We start from the raw sequence: 19,212 nt of genomic DNA, 5'->3' as shown, positions 1-19,212 counted from the left end.
ACTTAAGAACACCCACGAGGAGTACCATTCTGCCTCCTGCCCCCAATCCCACTCGATCACAATGGCTATTGCCCCATATTTCTCAACTCCCAGCAGTAGATGCACAGAGACTTGAGTAATTGGTCTAATGTAACACAGGAAACCATGAACAAGCACATCTATGCCTCATGACCATACTCCTGACTCTCCTAGATCCTAGATGTGTTGATCTTATTTCCAAACTGATAATTTGCCTCTTGAAAAATTGAAGAGGAAAAGCTGTTGGTATTTATTATGGAACATAAGTACAGTCAGGGGGGGTGTAATATGCCTGTGCTTTTTCTACTGTTCCTGTGTTGATGGGTTATTTTTCACCAGCTTGAAAGCCTTAATGAAGAAGTTTACTTTATTAAAATAATAAGGACAAGGAAGAAAAGCTTTGTTCTTTCCAGAAATTAGTAAGTCCTGTATGGCAGGTGAGACTTGAGTTAGGTGGGAATGACTCTTGATTTCTTCCAGGTATGGAAGAGAACTGAAGAGATCAAGGAAATGCCAGGAAAACATAGACTCATCTCCCCAGTGTAACATCCCAGGATCAGCAGGATTGAAAATGAGTATAGAGTGAGACTGAGAGCCAGACTGGCAACTTCCATTTGCACTGCAGTGAATCGTTTTCAAAGCACTTTACATACAGTCTATAAACACATACACACATGAATGCGGTTGGCAGTGCACACAAGGCATCTGTAGTGCTGAAGTCTACCATGAATAGTGGCATCAGGAGTGATCGATCGAAGCCTTAAAAAGAGGCCATGAAAAACTGTGGTACAAATTCAGGAGTATGAGAATTGGAAAAAATGTAGGATGAATGCAGGAAGTTTACATACTTCCTTGAGGAAAAATCATTTGCCCTACACTTATGACCCTGTGTCTTCCATTTGTCTTCTACAGATTCATGTGGCCAACACACTAATTCAGACATCTGTCGCTTCTTATGTGGACTCTAGAAATAAGCTGCTAGTTGGGGCAGCTAGGTGGCACAGTGAGTAGAGCACCAGCCCTGGAGTCAGGAGGACCTGAGTTCAAATCTGGCCTCAGACACTTGACGGACTTACTAGCTATGTGACTTTGGGCAAGTCACTTAACCCCAATTGCCCTGCCTTCCCCTCTCCAACAACAAAACAAAACAAAACTAAAAACTAAGAAAAAAAAACAAAAAAACTCCAAAATGAAATAAATTGCTAGTTGGTCTCCCTTCATTCTATCTTTCTTGTCTCCAATTCACCCTCAATGCAAAAGCCATAGGAATCTTCTAAGAGATTGGGTGTGACCATGGTACTTCTCTACTCAAAAATCTTCCATGTCTTTGGATTATCGCTAGGGAAAAAAAAAATGCCTACTCATCGGTCTGGCATTTAAAGCCCTCAAAAATCTTGTTCCAATTTTCTGTTTCCAAACATATTTTGTATTACTCCCCTTCACACCCTGTGTGTGCCAGTCAAATGCCCACTTGCTGTGCCCAGAACTCAGCATTCAACATCCTGTCTCCTTTGTTTTTCCCAAGGTAATCCACATGTCTGAGATTCACTGCTTATTTTCCTTGATGTCCAAGAAACTCAAACTCAGGGGTTGTCTAGTACACCCCAAACTTGGAAAGGATCTCAACTTTAATATACTGGATAAGTGCTAAGGAATCTTTCGGTCCCTTTAAAGCCCAATTCAGTGGCCACATAATTTATTAAGTACCTACTATGTGCCAGATGTTGTGCTCAGTTAGAAATATGACCTCATTTGATCTAAGGGAAACCTACTTTGATCTATCCATCCTCCATTTTCCTTGTACCACACCTGTGCCCAAGATGCCTCTCCCTCCTTCCCTCCCTCAGTGGAACATAATTTCTTTGAAGATAGAAGCTTTTTTTTTGTCTTTTTGTCTCCAGCCCTCAGCACATAGTAGGAGCTTGATATGACTCAATTACAGTCTTCCATTAATACTCCCTAAATAAATCTATCCATCCACCTGGAAATTTTGCTTCTTCTTATTTTAATATATTAGAGGTAACTATTCTCAGAGAAACTCTGTGGTTATAATTCATGGCTACAAATGCATTAAGCTTTGAAAAAAGGGGGTTTTGAATCATAGATTTATAGCTTGAGTGGAGCCCGAAAGTCATCTACTACAATTCCTTCATTTTATAGAGGAAGAAACCAAACTATAGAGTGGGCCAATGCCTTGTCCAAGATGCTGAATGTAGGATAAAGGAATCCTAGGGCTCAAAGGAAACTCAGAGGCCATCTAGGCCAATTGCCTCATTTGGTAAATGGGGAAGTCAAGGCCCACAAAAGTCACTTGGCCCAGGTCACACAAGGAGAGCTCCCAATCCCACCTTGGTCCTCTAAATAGTTTCAGGATGCCTTCCATTGAAGGAGGAAATGTGAGATATCTCTCCAGGTTTAAGTGTTTGCCTTGAACATTATGTTTGAGCAGACAATGTTGAGGGAGGAAAGGTGTGTGTGTGTGTGTGTGTGTGTGTGTGTGTGTGTGTGTGTGTGTGTGAAATCCTTGATGTCACAAAAGGAGAGATCATGGACAGCTGGAGTTTGTAAGGTTAAATCCAGCCAAGGAAAATTACTGGAAGGAGAATCCAAGACAAGAACCCAGAAAGAAAATGTATAATGAAGACAGAAAGGTTCCCCAAGGGAAGGCCCCCTGTCAGACCCAGTTAAAGATAAGATTACAAAGTGTTCATGAACTCTTCACACTGACCCCAGTATCTTTCCCAAAAACACATATACTTCCCTCCAAACAGAGGGAGCTGGGTGGTACGGTTGATAGAGGTCTGGGCCTGGAGTCCGGAAAACCTGAGCTGAAATCCAGCCTCAGAAATTCACTGGCTGTGGGGCCCTGTGCCAATCATCTAAACTCTGCTTGACTCAGTTTCCTCACCCCTAAAATGGGGATAACAACCATACCAACTCACAGAGCTGTTATAAGGATCAAATGAGATTATATTTGTAAAGTGCTTGGCAGTATGCTTGGCACATAGCAAGCATTAGATAAATGCTTATTTCCTTCCTGTCCCTTCGTCAAACACTCCTGCCTTTGCAACTTCCTGATCACTGTGGAGGACACCACATCCTCCCTTTCCTGAAGTTTCACAACACAGGCATCACGTATAGTGTCTGGCACATAGCAAGCACTGAGTCAATGTTTGCTGACCGACTGACTGATACAATGTAAAAAACAGGCCAAATGTGGCCAGAGTGTTCAAAGGGGTGACAAAGAGGGCAGAGAGCTCCCATCTCTCGTAAGGAGGCAGGGGAAGGGGACGAGGTGGGCCCCTTCTTCTATGCATCTCAGCATGGAAGAGAGCAGAGAGGTTCAGGCACATTTCCTCAATATCGTGGGTCCAACCTGGAGGAAACAGAAGCCCTAGAAGATGGTGTTTCCAGTTTCCTAAAGCATGGCTGCTCCCACCATCACTGGTTGAAGTTTTTCTCTATGCCTGAAGCTGTTCAAAGGGTTGGGGATAGCTACAGATAAAAATGAAATCAGCTCTGCCCTCTGAAGCTACATTTCAGTGGGGAGTCCAATGCCTTCTCTGGAGCCTCATCTGGAGGGAGCAGGCCATTAGACATGATGTTTCCTAAGGCCCCTCCTCACTCTGACATTCCGTGATTCCCATTTGACTCTTGGGGCTGGAGGGGAGGGCAGTCTTTTGCTGTTCTTAAGCTAGAGCACTTGGCAGGGTTCCCATACAGAGTGTTCCAGTTTTTGGGAGAAGTGATACAAACACAAGCTGCCACCAGCCCCTTGGCCAGGCACCCAAGCGATGGTACCATGAAACACATGATGCAGTTATGCTTGACCAGGACACTGAGCCAGTGGTGGTCAGGATGGGGAGGGGGCACAGTTCAGGGCCTTGGATTCTTCCCTTGCTTGCTCAAGTCAATCTTGGCACTCTCAGACTTACACACTTATGTCACTAGTCACAAGTCTCTAATTATGTTTCCCCGCCCTTAGAAATGAAAGATAAATGTGTCAGACATCAACCTACATTTGTCAGTATTGATTTCCTGTTTTAATTGAGGGGTGTAATGTATGTCTATTCAAGCAACAGAAACATTGGTGCTCTGATTAGATCTATCTGTCTTTCTTGGATTTGGGTAAGTCTGGGAAAGGAATGTAGAGAGAGACAAGAACACACTCCAGAGGTGGATTTCAACTTCCTTGAAATAGATTCAAGGGTTTTTGGGGTTTTTTTAGGTGTATTACAAGCCCAAAATATCAACTGCTTGAAATATAATTCATGCTATGGTTGCCCTTTAAAAGGGAGCCCTTCCTTTTTTGATTTAGATTGAGAGCTTCAAATCAACAGTATTTCCAGTCTTTCCCTAGAACCCAAAGCACACCACTACCATTGAAACTCATGACCCAAAATGTGAATGTTCCCCATTGGAACTTGGCATTGTAGCTTTCAGATCAAAATTTAAAATGATGTGAATTTATGACCCCACAAAAGCCCTCCCCTTATGAGGCACCAAGGAAGTGAACCAAGGTCCCAGGAGGCTGTGCCTGTGAACCAAGGGAGAGACTTGTGTCCCTCAGTTAGGTTCAGATATCATTCATTCAGAAGGCTGGTCTCAAGTTGATCTCTCTGTCTCTGTCTCTCTATCTCTCTGTCTCTGTTTGTCTCTCTGTCTTTGTCTCTCCATATCTTTGTCTTTCTCCATCTCTCTGTCTCTGTCTCTCTTCTTTTTTCTGGCTCTCTGTTTCTGTGTCTCTCTTCTTGGTGGATGCTGGTGGTGAATAGAGTATCAGGAAGATCTGAGTTCAAGTTCCACCTCTGACATGAGCTGTATGAATCTGAGCATCTCTCTGAGTCTCTTGGATGCTACTGCTTACAATACAGAAGGCTGACATCCACACTAATGGAGGGAGGAGGCACACAATGGAAATCATGGAATTGCATATTTCTGGGAATATATTTACATGTGGGTGTGTTTTTATTGATATGGAGTCCAGTTCTTGTGTGCAAGAGCCCTCTTTCCCACAGTAAGTTATTTTGACTACTTTGTGTATGTGTGTGTGCATAGATGCATGTATACACATATTTATTATTTAATTTAGTACTTGGACTATCTATATCTTTCTTTTTTGTATATGTACTTGCCTCTCTCATTAGAACATAATATTCCAGCAAATGGGGATGATTTTATTCTTTACATGAGTGTTCCCAACCCCTAGCACAATACCTGGCACATAGTAGGTGCTTAATAAATTATTAATTCGTTGACACTTGAATTACTGAAACAATATGTGGGTTCACTGTCTTGGAATAAAGGGCACTATGTGACCTAGGTGGATGACAAAAGGAGAAATATCTTCAAAATTCTTGTTTTGACCTTCTATCCTATAACCCACTTCATAGTGGCCAGCTCTGTTCTCTAATTGTCAGCAGAAGGTCACTACAGCAAAGCCTTTTATTAGTCTAGGAGTAGAAGGAAATAGAATCCACAGGGAAGAGAAGAAAGTAGGAGGAAGAGGGGCAAGCCCACAAAGGAAAGAGAGGAAAGGGAAATCTTACTTGTGGAAATCCTCAATGCAGTGGATGTGCCCACTGGCATCCACAGTGAATGGGATCCCATCCAAGCTACGGCGACACATGACGCAGGTAAAGCAGTGAGGATGGTATGCCTTCCCTGTGGCACGCAGGATGCGCTCCATGATGGGCTTGGCACACACGTTGCATTGCTCCAGGGTGTTCTGTAGAGGAACAAAGATTACAGCTGGGTTAGCCAGAGAGTCACAGCTGGCTGTGGGGATCCCTTCATGGCTTTTAGCCACCATTTTCTCTGAAAGGCTGAACTATGAAAGGGTGTTTACTGAATGGGGGACTAAGGGAAGAGTCACAGAACATACCAGGGGCTGTATCCAATCCAACTTCACACCATGAAGACCCAACATGGCAGAGCCAAATAGGCACTGGATTTGGCCATCAGGAAGATTGGGGTTAAGTCCACCTCTGACTCTCACTAGTTGTGTGATCCTAGACAAGCTACTTCTCTCAGAGCCTCTTCTGTGCAATGGGAGTGATAATACCAGGAGCACCAACCTTGCAGGGCTATTGTAAAGCTCCAAAGGGGTGATGTGTATAAAACATCTGAGAAACTTGAAAGTACTATCTAGAGGCCTGGTCTGCTGTTGTGACTGGACCTATGGGCTTAAAAATCTCCTTCAGCTAAAGCAGGTAGTTCAGCGCCTTCCTGGCCACTTGGAGTCTGAGGGAGCTATCCAGGGTCACACAGCCAGCAGATATTCCGAGGAGGATCTCCTTGACTCTGAAGCTGATCTCTATCCATTGTGGTAACTGGGCTCTCTCACCATGAGGAAAAAGAGTGCCCATTTCTCCAGGGCTTTAAGTGTCTGAGGAGGACAGGGTGGCAGGAGGGCAGATATAGAAGTGGGAATGGGAGGGACTAGAGATGGGGCAGCTGCCTTTTCATGTGCAGCAACCTCACCCAAAGAACACAACTGACCACAAGTGCTTCAGGAAGGAGAATCACATGATGACTCAGTTGCAACCACTGGTGTTGAAGCCACAGAGCAAAATATAATCAGAAATAAACACCAAGGTATATTAGTTACTGCTTCCAAAAGTACTCATTGGAACCCAAGCATAGAAACTCTCAGGCTGATTTATTTTTTCCCTTTTTGGAAGTGATTCCAGCCAAACTGCCCTAATAGCCACTCCCAGATACTAGCAATTCATGCCCCACCTCCTTTTCTTTGCATAAGCTCTGCCGTCTGCCAGGAATGCTCTTTCTACTGATTTTTACCCTTCAGAAGTCATAGGATCTATCTTTCAAGGCTCCAGTAAGATGCTGCTTCCTAAATGAGGCTTCCCTTATCTCTGATACTTGTTACCATTCTCATCACCCACGAAATATTTTATTTTTATATACTCACCAATAAACACAAATATTTCAATATGCCAAAACTAAAGGGCATGCTATATGAGACTGTGAACTTCTATGGCATTGTTTTTAAGGATGCTCTTGCTCTCTTGTAATGATTTTATGCTCACTTTTGGAACTGAAACTTTTCACTGCTCACTCTCCATACCTGATTGAAGAAAATGGTGGCACAATGGAGAGAACACTGGCTGTAGTTGGGGGGCTAGCTCCACCTCCTAGCTCTGCCACTTTCTGCTCATATCACCTAAGGCAAGTGCCTACTTGAGGCCTCAGTTTCCTCCTCTGTAAAATAAGAGCTAACATTCATAGTACTTTAAATTTTGGAAAAAAAACTTCACATATATTATCTTGTTTGAGCTTCACAACAAACTCCTAAAGTAAATGCTATTATTCCTATTTTACAGGTGAGAAAACTGAGGCTGACAGAGGTTAATTGATTTTTCTTTTTTAATACAACTAAGTGCCTGAGGAAGGATTTGAACTCAGGTCTTCTTGACTCCAAATTCAACACTATTCACTGAGCAACCCATGTGCCAATAAGGACATTGGTTAGACTAGATGACCGCTGAATCTTTCAAACTGGATCCTATGAGTTGATGGGGAAAAAAAAAAAAGCAAGCAAACAAGGGGACACTGAAGAGTAAATAGATCCATTCCCCAGGACCTTGGATAACTGTAAGGTTTTCTTGTATGTGTGTGTGTGTGTGTGTGTGTGTGTGTGTGTACATATATCCATACACATACACATAGACATAGACATACACACACATGTGCAAATGCAGAGGATACTTGACCATCAGAAACCTGGCCAAGTTGGGAAGGCTTTTGTGCTCTAATTTCTCCTTTCAGTGCCTTGTGGACCTCTCAACTCAACATGTCCAAAACTAAATATTTGATCTTTCCCCCAACCTTCCTCTCTTCCTAACTTCCCAATTACTGTAGAGCACACCATCATCCTCCATTAACTAAAGCTCAAAACCTAGGAGTCATCCTGCACTCTTAGCTCTGGCCCTCCTTCATACATGATCAGTTGCCTCATTTTATCATTTCTGCCTCCGTAATCTCTCTCACCTATGACTCCTTCCTTTTTCTGATATCAATATCACCACAGTGCACATGCTCATCACCTTACATCCAGATGATTGCTGTAGCCTACTGTTTAGTGCCCTACACTCAATTCTCTCACCATCTCAATTCATTCTCCACTCAACTATCACACTGATCCTCCTAAAGTGCTGGGTTAACCATGATAGTACCCTACTCAATGAACTCCACTGGGTTCCACTTACTTCCAGGATTCAATAGAGCATCTTCTGTTTGGCTTTGGAAGCCCTTCATATCCTGGCTCCTTCCAACATTTCTAGTCCTCTCACATCTTACTCTCTTCCACACCTTTTCTCTTAGTCTTTGCTGTACATTGAACATGATATTCCATCTCCTGACTCCAGACATCTTCACTGACTGACCGTCATGCCAGGAATTCCTTTTCTCTTTGTCTCTATTTCCTGGCCTCCTTTGAGTCTCAACGAGAGACTTACTTTTGCAAAATAAAAAAAAAATCCTTTCTTGGCCCCTTTTTTGGTCTAGCATCTTCCCTCTGAGATTATCTCTGGTTTATCATATATCTCTACGCTTATATAATATATGACATGTATCCCTATCTATAGCTATCTGTTTTATGCCTCTATCATCTATCTATTCACCATGTATCTATCAGTCTGTCTATACATCCATCCATCCATCCATCTAGCCATCATTTATCTAGCCATCATCTATCTATCATCTATCTATCTATCTATCTATCTATCTATCTATCTATCTATCTATCTGTCTCTAGCTAGCTAGCTGTCTCTTGCTTGTGTGTAGGTTTCTGTTTGTTGTCTCGCCCACTAGACTTTAAGCTCCATCAGGGCAGGAACTGGTTGTTGTTTCTGGGTGGTTTTTTTTTTCCCTTTCTTTTCATCTACAGGACTTAGCACATTGGCACATGGTAGGAGTTTAATAAATTCTTGGTGACTTTCTCCTCTACCACCTGCAAAGACTAAGGTTCCTCTCTGCTTTTCTTTCTCTAGCAGGGAAGTGAAGATAGGTGATCAAACCCATCACAAGTTCTTAGATACAGAAGAAAGATCATAGGGACCTACATTGGAATTGAACAAGCCTTGGAGACTACTGGGTTCCATTCTTTCATTTTTTAGGTAAGGAAACTAAGGCCCAGATAGCTTGAGACTTTGCTGAGGGGAAAAGAGATGATACCTGTGAAAAGATTTTTAGCCAGCTCTTCCAGACCCACAGACCATTGTCCCTTCCACCATCCCATGCTGTCCTTTGAATTACCCTGAAAAGATCACCTGACCAGAAGGCTTGGAGTCAATGTCAAGGACACTGTTTATTCAAGGTTTAGCCTTAGATAACTCACTGATGTTTTGGGCTTCATTTTTTTTTCTATTTTGTACACATGACAAGATTGGGAGAGATTATCTCTAAATTTACTCTGAGTTCTAACATACTCTAATCTAGGAAGCACTCTATGCCCTTTCCAAAGCTTTGAGAGAGAACATTGTGTAGCATTCATTGCTTAAAAATCCTCCTTTTGATCAAAGTCATCTCAAGTGTTGCTCTCCACAAGAGGAATTTCCTGACAGTCCCAATTATCTATGTTTCTATAGAAGCAGGTATTTATGTGTTGTTTCCTCAGATAAAACATAAGCTCCATGAGGGCAGGGTCTAATTCATTTTTGGTTTTGTATCCCCAGTGCCTAACCCAATACCTAGTGCACAACGGTGACTTTAATACATATTGGTAGGTTGATTTCCACAAAGAGGAGAGTTGATTTCATGGGAAAAGGTGACATGAGAAACAAGGACACATGTAATTCAAGTGCACATGAGGAAAAGCAACAGCTCCAGGATCTGACAGGATGCACAGCCAGAAGCACCTGCAAACACCTGAGCAACCATGTTCAAGGTATTTAAGCTTCCAGGGAGAGGTGGTAGAGGGCGTTTAGTAGGCTGCCACTGAATAATTGTGGCTTAGATGCTTTCCCCAGACCACAAGCCTTTTTACCATTGTCCAATGATAATTTTGAGATGAAAATATTAAATTTTGGTCATAAATAAACAGAAAAGATTTCTAACTAAAACATCTTTGTACCAATTCCCAAGTCTTCCTGTTTCTTAACTAGAGATACACACAATCTGGAGGGGCCTGTGCTCCACTTTGGGCTGGCATAATTAACAGCCGGGTTTCACAGCAAGAGCTCCTGAACCATCCTCTGAATAAAAATAAACCACACAGGTAATGTACAAACATTTGCTCTGATGTCTGGATGATAAAGAAATTAAGATTATTAGATGCCTCAGGCAGAATCCCTCTCCAGAACTGAAGGCTTTTTTTTTTTAACAAGTGTCAGGGAGCATATGCATGAAACGCTCCCGAAAAGTCTAATGTGAAATATATCGATCTTTGCCAGCTGGAAATGTTAAATTTTTCATTTCCTGAAGCTCAAATGGATCTTATGTTCAGTCCATATCTCCCTTTTAAAATCAGAAAACACTGTAGAAATAGGTTGAATTGTCAGCTTAAAGCTAAGGCAAGGAGTTAAGTTTCCTGGGAGTGATGGGTAGACAATGACATACTAATCCTTCAAAAAGGCAGTATGGAACAGTGGAGTTACCATTGAGAAAACATGGGTTCTAATTCTGCCTCTCATGCTTACCAGCTGTATGGGAAGCCTTTTGAAGAAGCAGTAGTAGTATGGACTAAAACGTTATCACTATTTTCAGACCAAAGCACTCAATCTTCCAAACCTCAGTGTTCTCATTTGTAAGGAGACAATATATGACATACCTATGTCCTGGTGTGGTGAAGCTCAAATGAGATCATGTGTCTAAAGTGCTTGGATATTTCTCAACAAATACCAGAGTAAAGAAGAGTTTCTCCTTCTCTTTCACCTTTTTTATTTTAAATAGTACTTTAAAATAAGGAACCATATTTATAAGACAGTAGAAAGAAATCAAAGGCATAGCCATCACTGAAGTGGATAAAAAGCATTATCCCCATTTTCAAATGACATGATACTTTCTTTAGAAAACTCTAGAGAATCCGTAAAGAAACTGCCTGTGTCTATTAATAGCTTCCACAATGTACAAAAGAAGAAATACAAAATAAATTCTTAGAACAATTAGTGTTGCTTTGTAGAATTAACAAAAACCAGAATGTAATGATAAAGAGAGAAATCCCATTAAAATTCTTTGCAAGCATCAAAGTGCTACAGATATATCCAATTTTCTACTTTAATGTTAAGTTGTTAAACCTAGGTAAACGGAAGTGTAGATTGGGGTGCCTTCTTGAATAAACTACAAAATGCTTTGAAATGTTCAGATAGAGTAATGAACAGAATTCCACACTTCAACAAATCTGTGGCATAGAAATCTACCTTTGATTTTTCAGTATAGATTTCAGGGGACCTTGGGCTTTTAAGACAATGCTAGGAAAACAATGATACTGTCAGGGTTTGCCACACTGGAATGGGTTCAAGTTTGGCCCTGGTGAAAGGTTGTATGAATAAATTTTAAAAGTGTTTATTAAGACTCCTAATAGGTACCAGACACTTAGCTAGAGACAGAGGGGATGCAGAGACTAGATATAGTGAGACATTCCCTGACCTCAAGAAGATCATATTGTAATAAAAGAAATTACACATAAAGTGGGTAGTGGCCAGGAAAAGGAGGTTTGGGGTGGGGTGGTGAGCCAATTGACAAGTCTTTTTTTCTAGAATTAACGGACTGGATTGGATTTCTCTTCCCAAGCTAAAATGTCAATGTCAATCGATATTGAGTTTAGGAGTAAAGATGTAAAAATATTTAACCTGTAAAAGAGAAGAGTTTGCAAAATCTGATTGCTGTTGTGGTAGGAGGCTCTGGTCATAATGATATATGGAGTGGCAGGGTGGATGCCAGGGTAACTCTGGTGTATGGGTATGAAGCATCATCTGAACCCACCTAAATAGATTCAGTTTGAAGAGTTTGTATTCATTGTTGGCCAAACCAGCTCAGCTGAAGGATGGAGTTCCAAGCTGGGGGGACCAATCACCTTACCCATGGAAGGACCATGTGTTTCTATCATCTGCAGAGAAACCCAGCTATATATCTACTGAAGCTCATATCCATTGGCTATAGAGTGCAGAAGGTTATATACCATACCAACTCTCAAAGATGATCAGCCAAGTTATAGAGAGGTTAAGATCTTCACTGGTGAAAGAAGGATTCACATAAGGAAAGGATGTGTTCCTGATGTATTGAGGGTGCATATTTAGAGGTCACTAGTCAATGCTATAGAAGAAGGCTTCTTTTCAACTATTTCAACCAATGCAAGAGAAATGAAGAAATAAGATTGTAAGAGTATTGGTTTGCAAAGGAATTACCTCATTTAAGTCCCCCATGTATGAGTTTCAAGACTCGGAGATCTCAGGATCATATATCTGTTATGATCCAGAGAGGAGAATGCCTATCAGTATAGAGAGGTTGCAGTTGGGAAAAGCATCCCAGCTTAGCAATGAGAGCTATCCCAAAGTAGAATAAGCTCCTTCTGGAAGTAGGAGATGGCCTGTCTTGTTTGGTCTTCAAACAAATACTAGATGATGCCTTTTTGATTATATTGGAGAGAGAATTCTGCTCTTGACTGGGGCTAGGCTATTTAGCCTCAGAGTTCCTTTCTAGCTCTGAAAGTCAGTAATTCATTACTTGGGGTAAGGATGAGGTAGGGAACTACACCTATCAGAGAGGTGGCAAAAGGCAAAAGGGTATTGGGCTCAGTGGCTTCTGATATCTCTCCTGTGCCAGAGAGACTTGGTTGTCTTAGGACATCTTTGAGAGAGCCTTCTGTCCAAGTGCTCTTGGTACTTCAGGGCATGCTTATGAAGTGTGTGGGTATGTGTGCTGGGCTGTATGTGGACGTGTTTTGTGGATAAAATTACCTATTGGTGCAGTTTTCCCATAGGCCTCTGGTACAGTGGTTCCTCACTTAAGAAGGAAACTGGAAAATTCATATATCACTAAATTCACATGAGATTACAAAAGCCTGCTACTTGCCAAGTCTTCATTTACACTACTACTGAAGCAATTTTATTTTGAAGAATAGAAAATATGCAAACAAACCACAAAGCAGAAAAGGGGGAGGGAGGGAGAGGGAGAGCGAGAGAGAGAGGGGGAGAGAGAGAGAGAGAGAGAGAGAGAGAGAGAGAGAGAGAGAGCGAGAGAGAGAGAGTAGAGGGTCATCAATACTATCCCAAATTACCCCATTTTGCTCTGAGGCACAAATACAATTCCTTACAAAATGAGTTTTCCCTGGGATGTTGTTCTTAAAGAAGACACTGGGAACAAAGGCAGCCAATGATAAACAATGATGTTTGTTTGGCAAACAATGATGTTTGGTTAGCCCAGGTCCTAAATCTGTAAAGTTTTGTCTTCTCTGATCTCCTACTGGAATTTGTGGTCTTTGCAATATAATTAATTTCTTTTTTCAAAAGTTTTGTCCACATGTCTCTCAAACCTTTCCAATGGCAAGAATGTACATATCACTAGAGAGTGTGGCAGTTACTGATGGAAGGAAGCAATGAACATATACAGTGCCAAGTTCACCTAGGCTTCATGGATAGGGAGAAAGAAAGGAAGCCTTTTCTCTCATCAATGAAAGCTCATGCTTGCCTGCACCAGTGGTGGCATGGGGAAGGGCTATGAAGGCTCCTAAGGTATGGACCAAAATATCACCCAGCCAGTAGATTCATGGGCAGCCCCAATAAGTTTCCACTAAGCTCACCTTTCTAAACTGAATCATAGGCTAGAACCTCCTTTGTTTTACATGAAAACAAATCATCTTCTCACTGGATAGCAGATCTGAGTTGGCTTTTGTGGCTTAAATGTTCTGTGTTTTTGTTTGTTTGTTTGTTTGTTTGTTTTCCACAAAAATCAGAGAATCTTTTTGGTGGAAACAACACTGGAGATCCCTAAATCTCAGACCTCAGAGGATGCCTTATTCAACCTATATCAAAAAAAGGAACCCCATGCCCACCCCATGCCTCATAAATGCTCTCCTACAGTTTGAAGAGCTCTCATGATCAGGGAGCCCACCACCTCTGAAGGCAATCTGGATTACTTTGGGGGGTAACTGGTTTGGGAGTTTATCCTTAGATGATGATGATGGTGATGGTGGTGGTGGTGGTGGTGGTGATTTGCATCTTCTGCCTACCACTCCTATTTCTGTTCTCTTGGGCTAAAAAGGACAAGTCCAATCATTCTTCCACATGACAGAGATCACTGAGTACTACTAGGCCTCATGGATGGGGAAAATGAAAAAAAAAAAAAGACCTTAACTTACAGAAGATCTTGAGATAGTAGAAACAGGTTATGGACTAGAAGGCCAAAGACCTGGGCTCTAGTATTAGCAGTAAGCTTAAATAGCTATCTATGTGACAGAAAGACAAAATTCCTGAAGTCCCTGAGGTTATCGTTCTTATCAAACTGGGCTTCTAATCTACTGATTAACAAACACAATTATCAATGGGTGCTATTGGAGAATGTATATTGGGCTTCAGAATCTTCTATGGATGAGTGTTTCTTTCCTAGTTGGGTTTGACTTTAACTGAAAACAAACAGTTTGCATGCTTGTAGTCTATACCAGTGTTAAGATAGAGAGCCCAGGCACACACTGGCTGCCAGGGGAACGATACCTGGGATTTAACATTTGCCCTTCGGTAACTTATCAAAATGTTTAATTCTCAATCTAACAATCTTGAGCCTTCTTCAGGCAACAAAGACCTGGTCACCAGATTAAATGCAAGGGATTTTACCAGAATTTACCATGAACTTATTGGTGTCATGCACAATTTATAGATGAGTTAAAAAAGGAAGAGTTCTTTCAAAGTCCCAAGAAGCTCTAAAACTACAAAAACAAAAATGATTTGCCCTTCTCCCCAGGCACACAAGAGCTGAGAATGTACCCTAATGGCATGACTTATGGAACTGTTGATGCACTTCTTCATGTCTTGTCCTCCATGATCTACCTTCCATGTCTAAAGAGAGTTAATTTCAAAGATGTCCCTTTCAGATTCACAATAAAGGCAGTGGTGCCTGCTTGTCCTCTGAGTGGCCTTACCTACATATTTCCGACAAGAATCAAAGCTATGTGAATGAATCATGTAGGACAGTCAAGCTTGGCAAGCTCGGACTAGAAATGTCCGGATACAATGTTGTTCTCAAGCCTGCAACCCTCTGGAATTCTTTCAATACCCCTGTGAACCCCAATTACTTTCTCAAATGTAAACAGCCATAAGTGATTATCCCATATAAGAGGAAGACATGAAAGGCATCCTAGGCTGCCTGAGGCTGGACAAATGGAAGCCTGAACCAAATCTGATCTTCTTTCAATGTAAATCCTTCACCCTCAGCAAAATCAGAGTATTCACTGTGAATTTTTGCAAAATGGGTCAAGTAGTGAAAACTTTACCCAGAAAAACCTGGCAGAAATAGCTCCTGGAGGTTGGGAAGAAGGTACAAAGGCGACAATGTCCAGTGGTCAGAAGATAGGGACTCTGGAGAACTCTTGAGGTCCTTAACTCTAATGAAGAGCCAAGAACAAAAGCCAGGGGGTCTAGCTTCAGCAGCCAGCTGAGCTCGTGGCCAGATCAGTGAATGAGAATCGGCTCTGTCTGTTACTTCAGGAGAAAGTAAGAGACATTTGTTGTCACTCTAGTTCTCTTCCCACTGAGGGTATGCAAACTGTCACTTAGAAAGTACTCTACAGAATTGTCAATGTCAGGGCCCTTGCTGGAGGCCTACTTTGTGACTGCTGTTTCCAGTAAGAAGTCAAAGGGTAGAATCCACATCAGCACCTACAAAAATGCTGAAATAGAATGTGTTGGGCAGACAAGAACTTCATCTGTTTCCCTAAAATAGCATTTTAGCTGCAACCTTTTCTGACACTAAAAACAAAATAATTTCATCCTTTGATTAGGTAGTCTTTAAAATATGTAGATTTAATAAAGTAGGTATCAAAGGAAGAGGTGGTCAGAGAGTTCAGGGTGTTCCATGTTTTAACTGATGATGACACCTCAAATGCAGATGTTTTTTACTTGCTCTTATAGACAAAGAGTGGCGATCTCACTCTTTCAGCATTTCTGGAATGTAAATTTCGTTTCACAGTCGAGCTGTCTTTTTTGGATCTCCACCCAGTGAACTGCCACTCTTCTGGATTCCAAGACCTCCAGAGAACCAGATGGGTTGGAGTGATGGGGGAGGGGGGAGCCCACACGACTTGAAAAAAGGTATGAATTTCTCACTCCATCTGGAGCCAAGAGCTCTGAAAATGAGAAGAGCTTCATTCTTTTTGGCTTTAGCAAGCTTGCTCAAATGCATGTGGCCACCTGAGGGCTTTTTTGTGGTGGTTCAGAGAAGAAAGGTAAGTGATTTTCCTCGTTTGGAGTTGGTGCTCAGTTTAAATGAGGGAGCAAATTGTGGTCGAGAGTGTAAATACTGTCAGAGGAAAGAGATGGACAAGATTTCCAGGGGCTCCAAGACGAGCGGCCAATACTAGTCAAACATTTCATAGCAGCACTCTCTTTAAAGCAAAGAATGGAAATAAGTAGATATGCTCTTAGACTGAGGAACTGAAAAAAAAAGGTATATGAGTGTAAGAATACTGAATAATGACCAGCTTTTACATAGCACTTCACAGGTTTACAAAACACTTTCCATATACTATCTATTTTGGTCTTCACGATAACCTTGGAAGGCAGGTACTATTATAATCCACATTTTAAAAATGAGGAAGGAAACTGAGGCTGAGTGATGTAAAGCCACTTGTCCAAGGTCATACATTTATTGAATGTCTAAGGTAAGATTTGAACTCATTCTTCATGTCTCCAAGTTCAGCATTTTATCGTCTACCCCATTAAATTGTCTATATTACCTTGTTTAATGGAATATTATCAGACACCATGAAATTATAGGTATGAGAAATTCAGAAAAACATGGGAAGATTTATTATGAACTGATACAGGATGAATGAAAATGCAGCATACACAAGATGAAAGCAAGGGTAATGAAAAGAACCCTAAAAGGAAGCTGAGTTAGGAAGAAATGAAAAACCAAAAAAAGTCCATAGTGAGGCCCTCCTCCAGCAAGCAGAGAAGGGAGATACCAGAACAGAGGAGCAAGGACAGTGTTATTCACAGTCATATTATTTGGAATTTGGGGCTTATTTTTGTTAAATGGAGAGATTCAGGTTTCAGAAGGTACTTTCCAGAAATGATAGTATAAAAATTTTTTAATGAGAATATCCCAAGAGCCTATCATGATTCCTGTATCTTTTGGGGTTGGATATTAATTTTCCTTATGTTCAAGGAAATAAAACCCCAAGAGCAAACACCTTGTGTTTTCTTTAACCAAAATGATAAGTTGTCTTGCAAGATCAATGCCTGGAAAATATGGATAATAGACTTTTGATGTAGTTTCAGTTTTTCTTCATCTACAACCCTAACTGTATTCTGCCCTAAGATTGTGTAGGATTCCTATTGTGCAGGAGGGGATAGGACTGAGAGATGGGCAGGATAGTAGTGATGTGTGGTGCAGGGCTGCATGTGTGGCGTATATTTTGATCCAGTGATACTGGCCTCCTGCCTGTTTCTTGAACAAGACATTCTATCTTCTGACCCTGAGCATTTTCTCTGGCTGTCCCTTCTTCATGGAATATTCTCCCTCCTCAACTCCATCCTCTGGCTCCCTTCAAATCTCAGTTAAGATCTCACCTTCTACGTACAGAAAGCCTTTCCCATTCTTTCTTTAGTCTAGTACCTTCCTCTGTTGGTGATTTCCAATTTCCCCTGTATATAACTCATATATCCTTAGTTGTTTACATGTTGCTGCTCCCGATAGACTGTGACCTCTTTAAGAGAAAGGACTGTCTTTCTTTGTATATGCAGTGCTTAGAAAAGTACCTGGGACTTAAATTACCTTAATACATGTTTATTGACTGACCAACTTATCCAACCATGGATGTTGAGGTGGAAGGGATCTTAGTGATCACTGAGTTCAACCTTCTGGCCTTATAGAGGAAGCAAATGAGATAAAAATTAAGTCACCCAGATAACATGTAGCAAGGCTGGGATTCAAACTTTCACCCTCTGCCTGCAAATTCTGTATTCTTTTTGCAACTCTGTACTACTGGTTTGCCATAAGGGGCAGAACCAGAGTATACCATAAACTCAAAGATGACATCATTAGCCAGTGGTCTATAGGGGACATGAGGACTGGCATGAATATATAAATCAACTGGGATTCCTTCAGAGATAATCAATGTGTGGATAAGGGAGTTAGATTGTCTGTCTGTCTGTCTTTGGGGGATAGGGCGGCATAATTGATTTCTTGATTTCCCAGGATTTGGAGCAAGAAGAGACTTTAGAGATCAGCCAGTTTAATCTCTTCATTTTAAAGCTTAAGAAACCAAGACCCAGAGAGAATTGATCTGTTCAGGGTAAATAATTCCTCTTCTTGGGCATCACATAACACGTTCTTCTGCAGTTTTGTAAGCCTATTTATGAAATACTGGTGTTTGTTGTTGTTGTTGTTGAGCTGTTTTAGTCATGTCCAACTGTTACCCCATTTGGGGTTTTCTTGGCAAAAATCCTGAAGGGATTCACCATTTCCTTCTCCAGCTCATTTTACCAAAGAGGAAAATGAGATAAACAGGGAGAAAGGACTTGGCTAGGGTTAAGCTGCTAGTAAGTGTCTGAGTTTAGATTTGAACTCAAGAAGATGATTCTTCCTGATTCTATCCACTGTGCCAACTAGCTGCTCTAATATTGTCCTTACAATCACTATGTTTATCCTTTATTTCCCTATTAATCTGTAAGCTCTATAAGGAAAGACAAGTTGGCATCTCATCCAACTGTCTATTTGTCCCAGTATATAGCAGAGAGCTTTGTACACATTAGATACCTAATAAATATTTGTTGAATGAATGAACAAAGCCACTGATCTGGGATTCAGATCTAGGTCTTATTTAAACTTCTTAAAAATCATTTGGGAAGGGTTTATAACAAAAGCCATTAAAATAGCTTGAGATTAGAAAGAGTTCTTTTATCACGGATAGGAAAATGGCTTAAAGACAAACACTGAATCGAATCTCTAAGAGGTGGGAGGAGCCTGAAGTGTACATTCAATTCAATGCATTCATAACTTCATCACTTGGCAATCCCC

The 19,212-nt window shown here is 41.2% G+C and overlaps 1 protein-coding gene across 1 annotated transcript in view; it reads right to left on the bottom strand.

Moving 5' to 3' along the window:
* The window catches only part of LOC118846457 (LIM domain containing preferred translocation partner in lipoma), a 507,446-nt gene that overhangs the window by 10,769 nt on the left and 477,465 nt on the right, over positions 1–19,212 (bottom strand). The window contains exon 9 of the mRNA XM_036755013.1: positions 5,568–5,746. Within this exon, the coding sequence (XP_036610908.1) occupies positions 5,568–5,746 (179 nt within the window). The remainder of the gene's footprint in view (positions 1–5,567; positions 5,747–19,212) is intronic.

Source organism: Trichosurus vulpecula, chromosome 4 (genome assembly GCF_011100635.1).
Source record: "Trichosurus vulpecula isolate mTriVul1 chromosome 4, mTriVul1.pri, whole genome shotgun sequence".
NCBI classification, from domain to species: Eukaryota; Metazoa; Chordata; class Mammalia; order Diprotodontia; family Phalangeridae; genus Trichosurus; species Trichosurus vulpecula.
The sequence above is the reverse complement of the archived record's forward strand: the minus strand, read 5'-3'. Positions and strand labels throughout refer to the sequence as shown.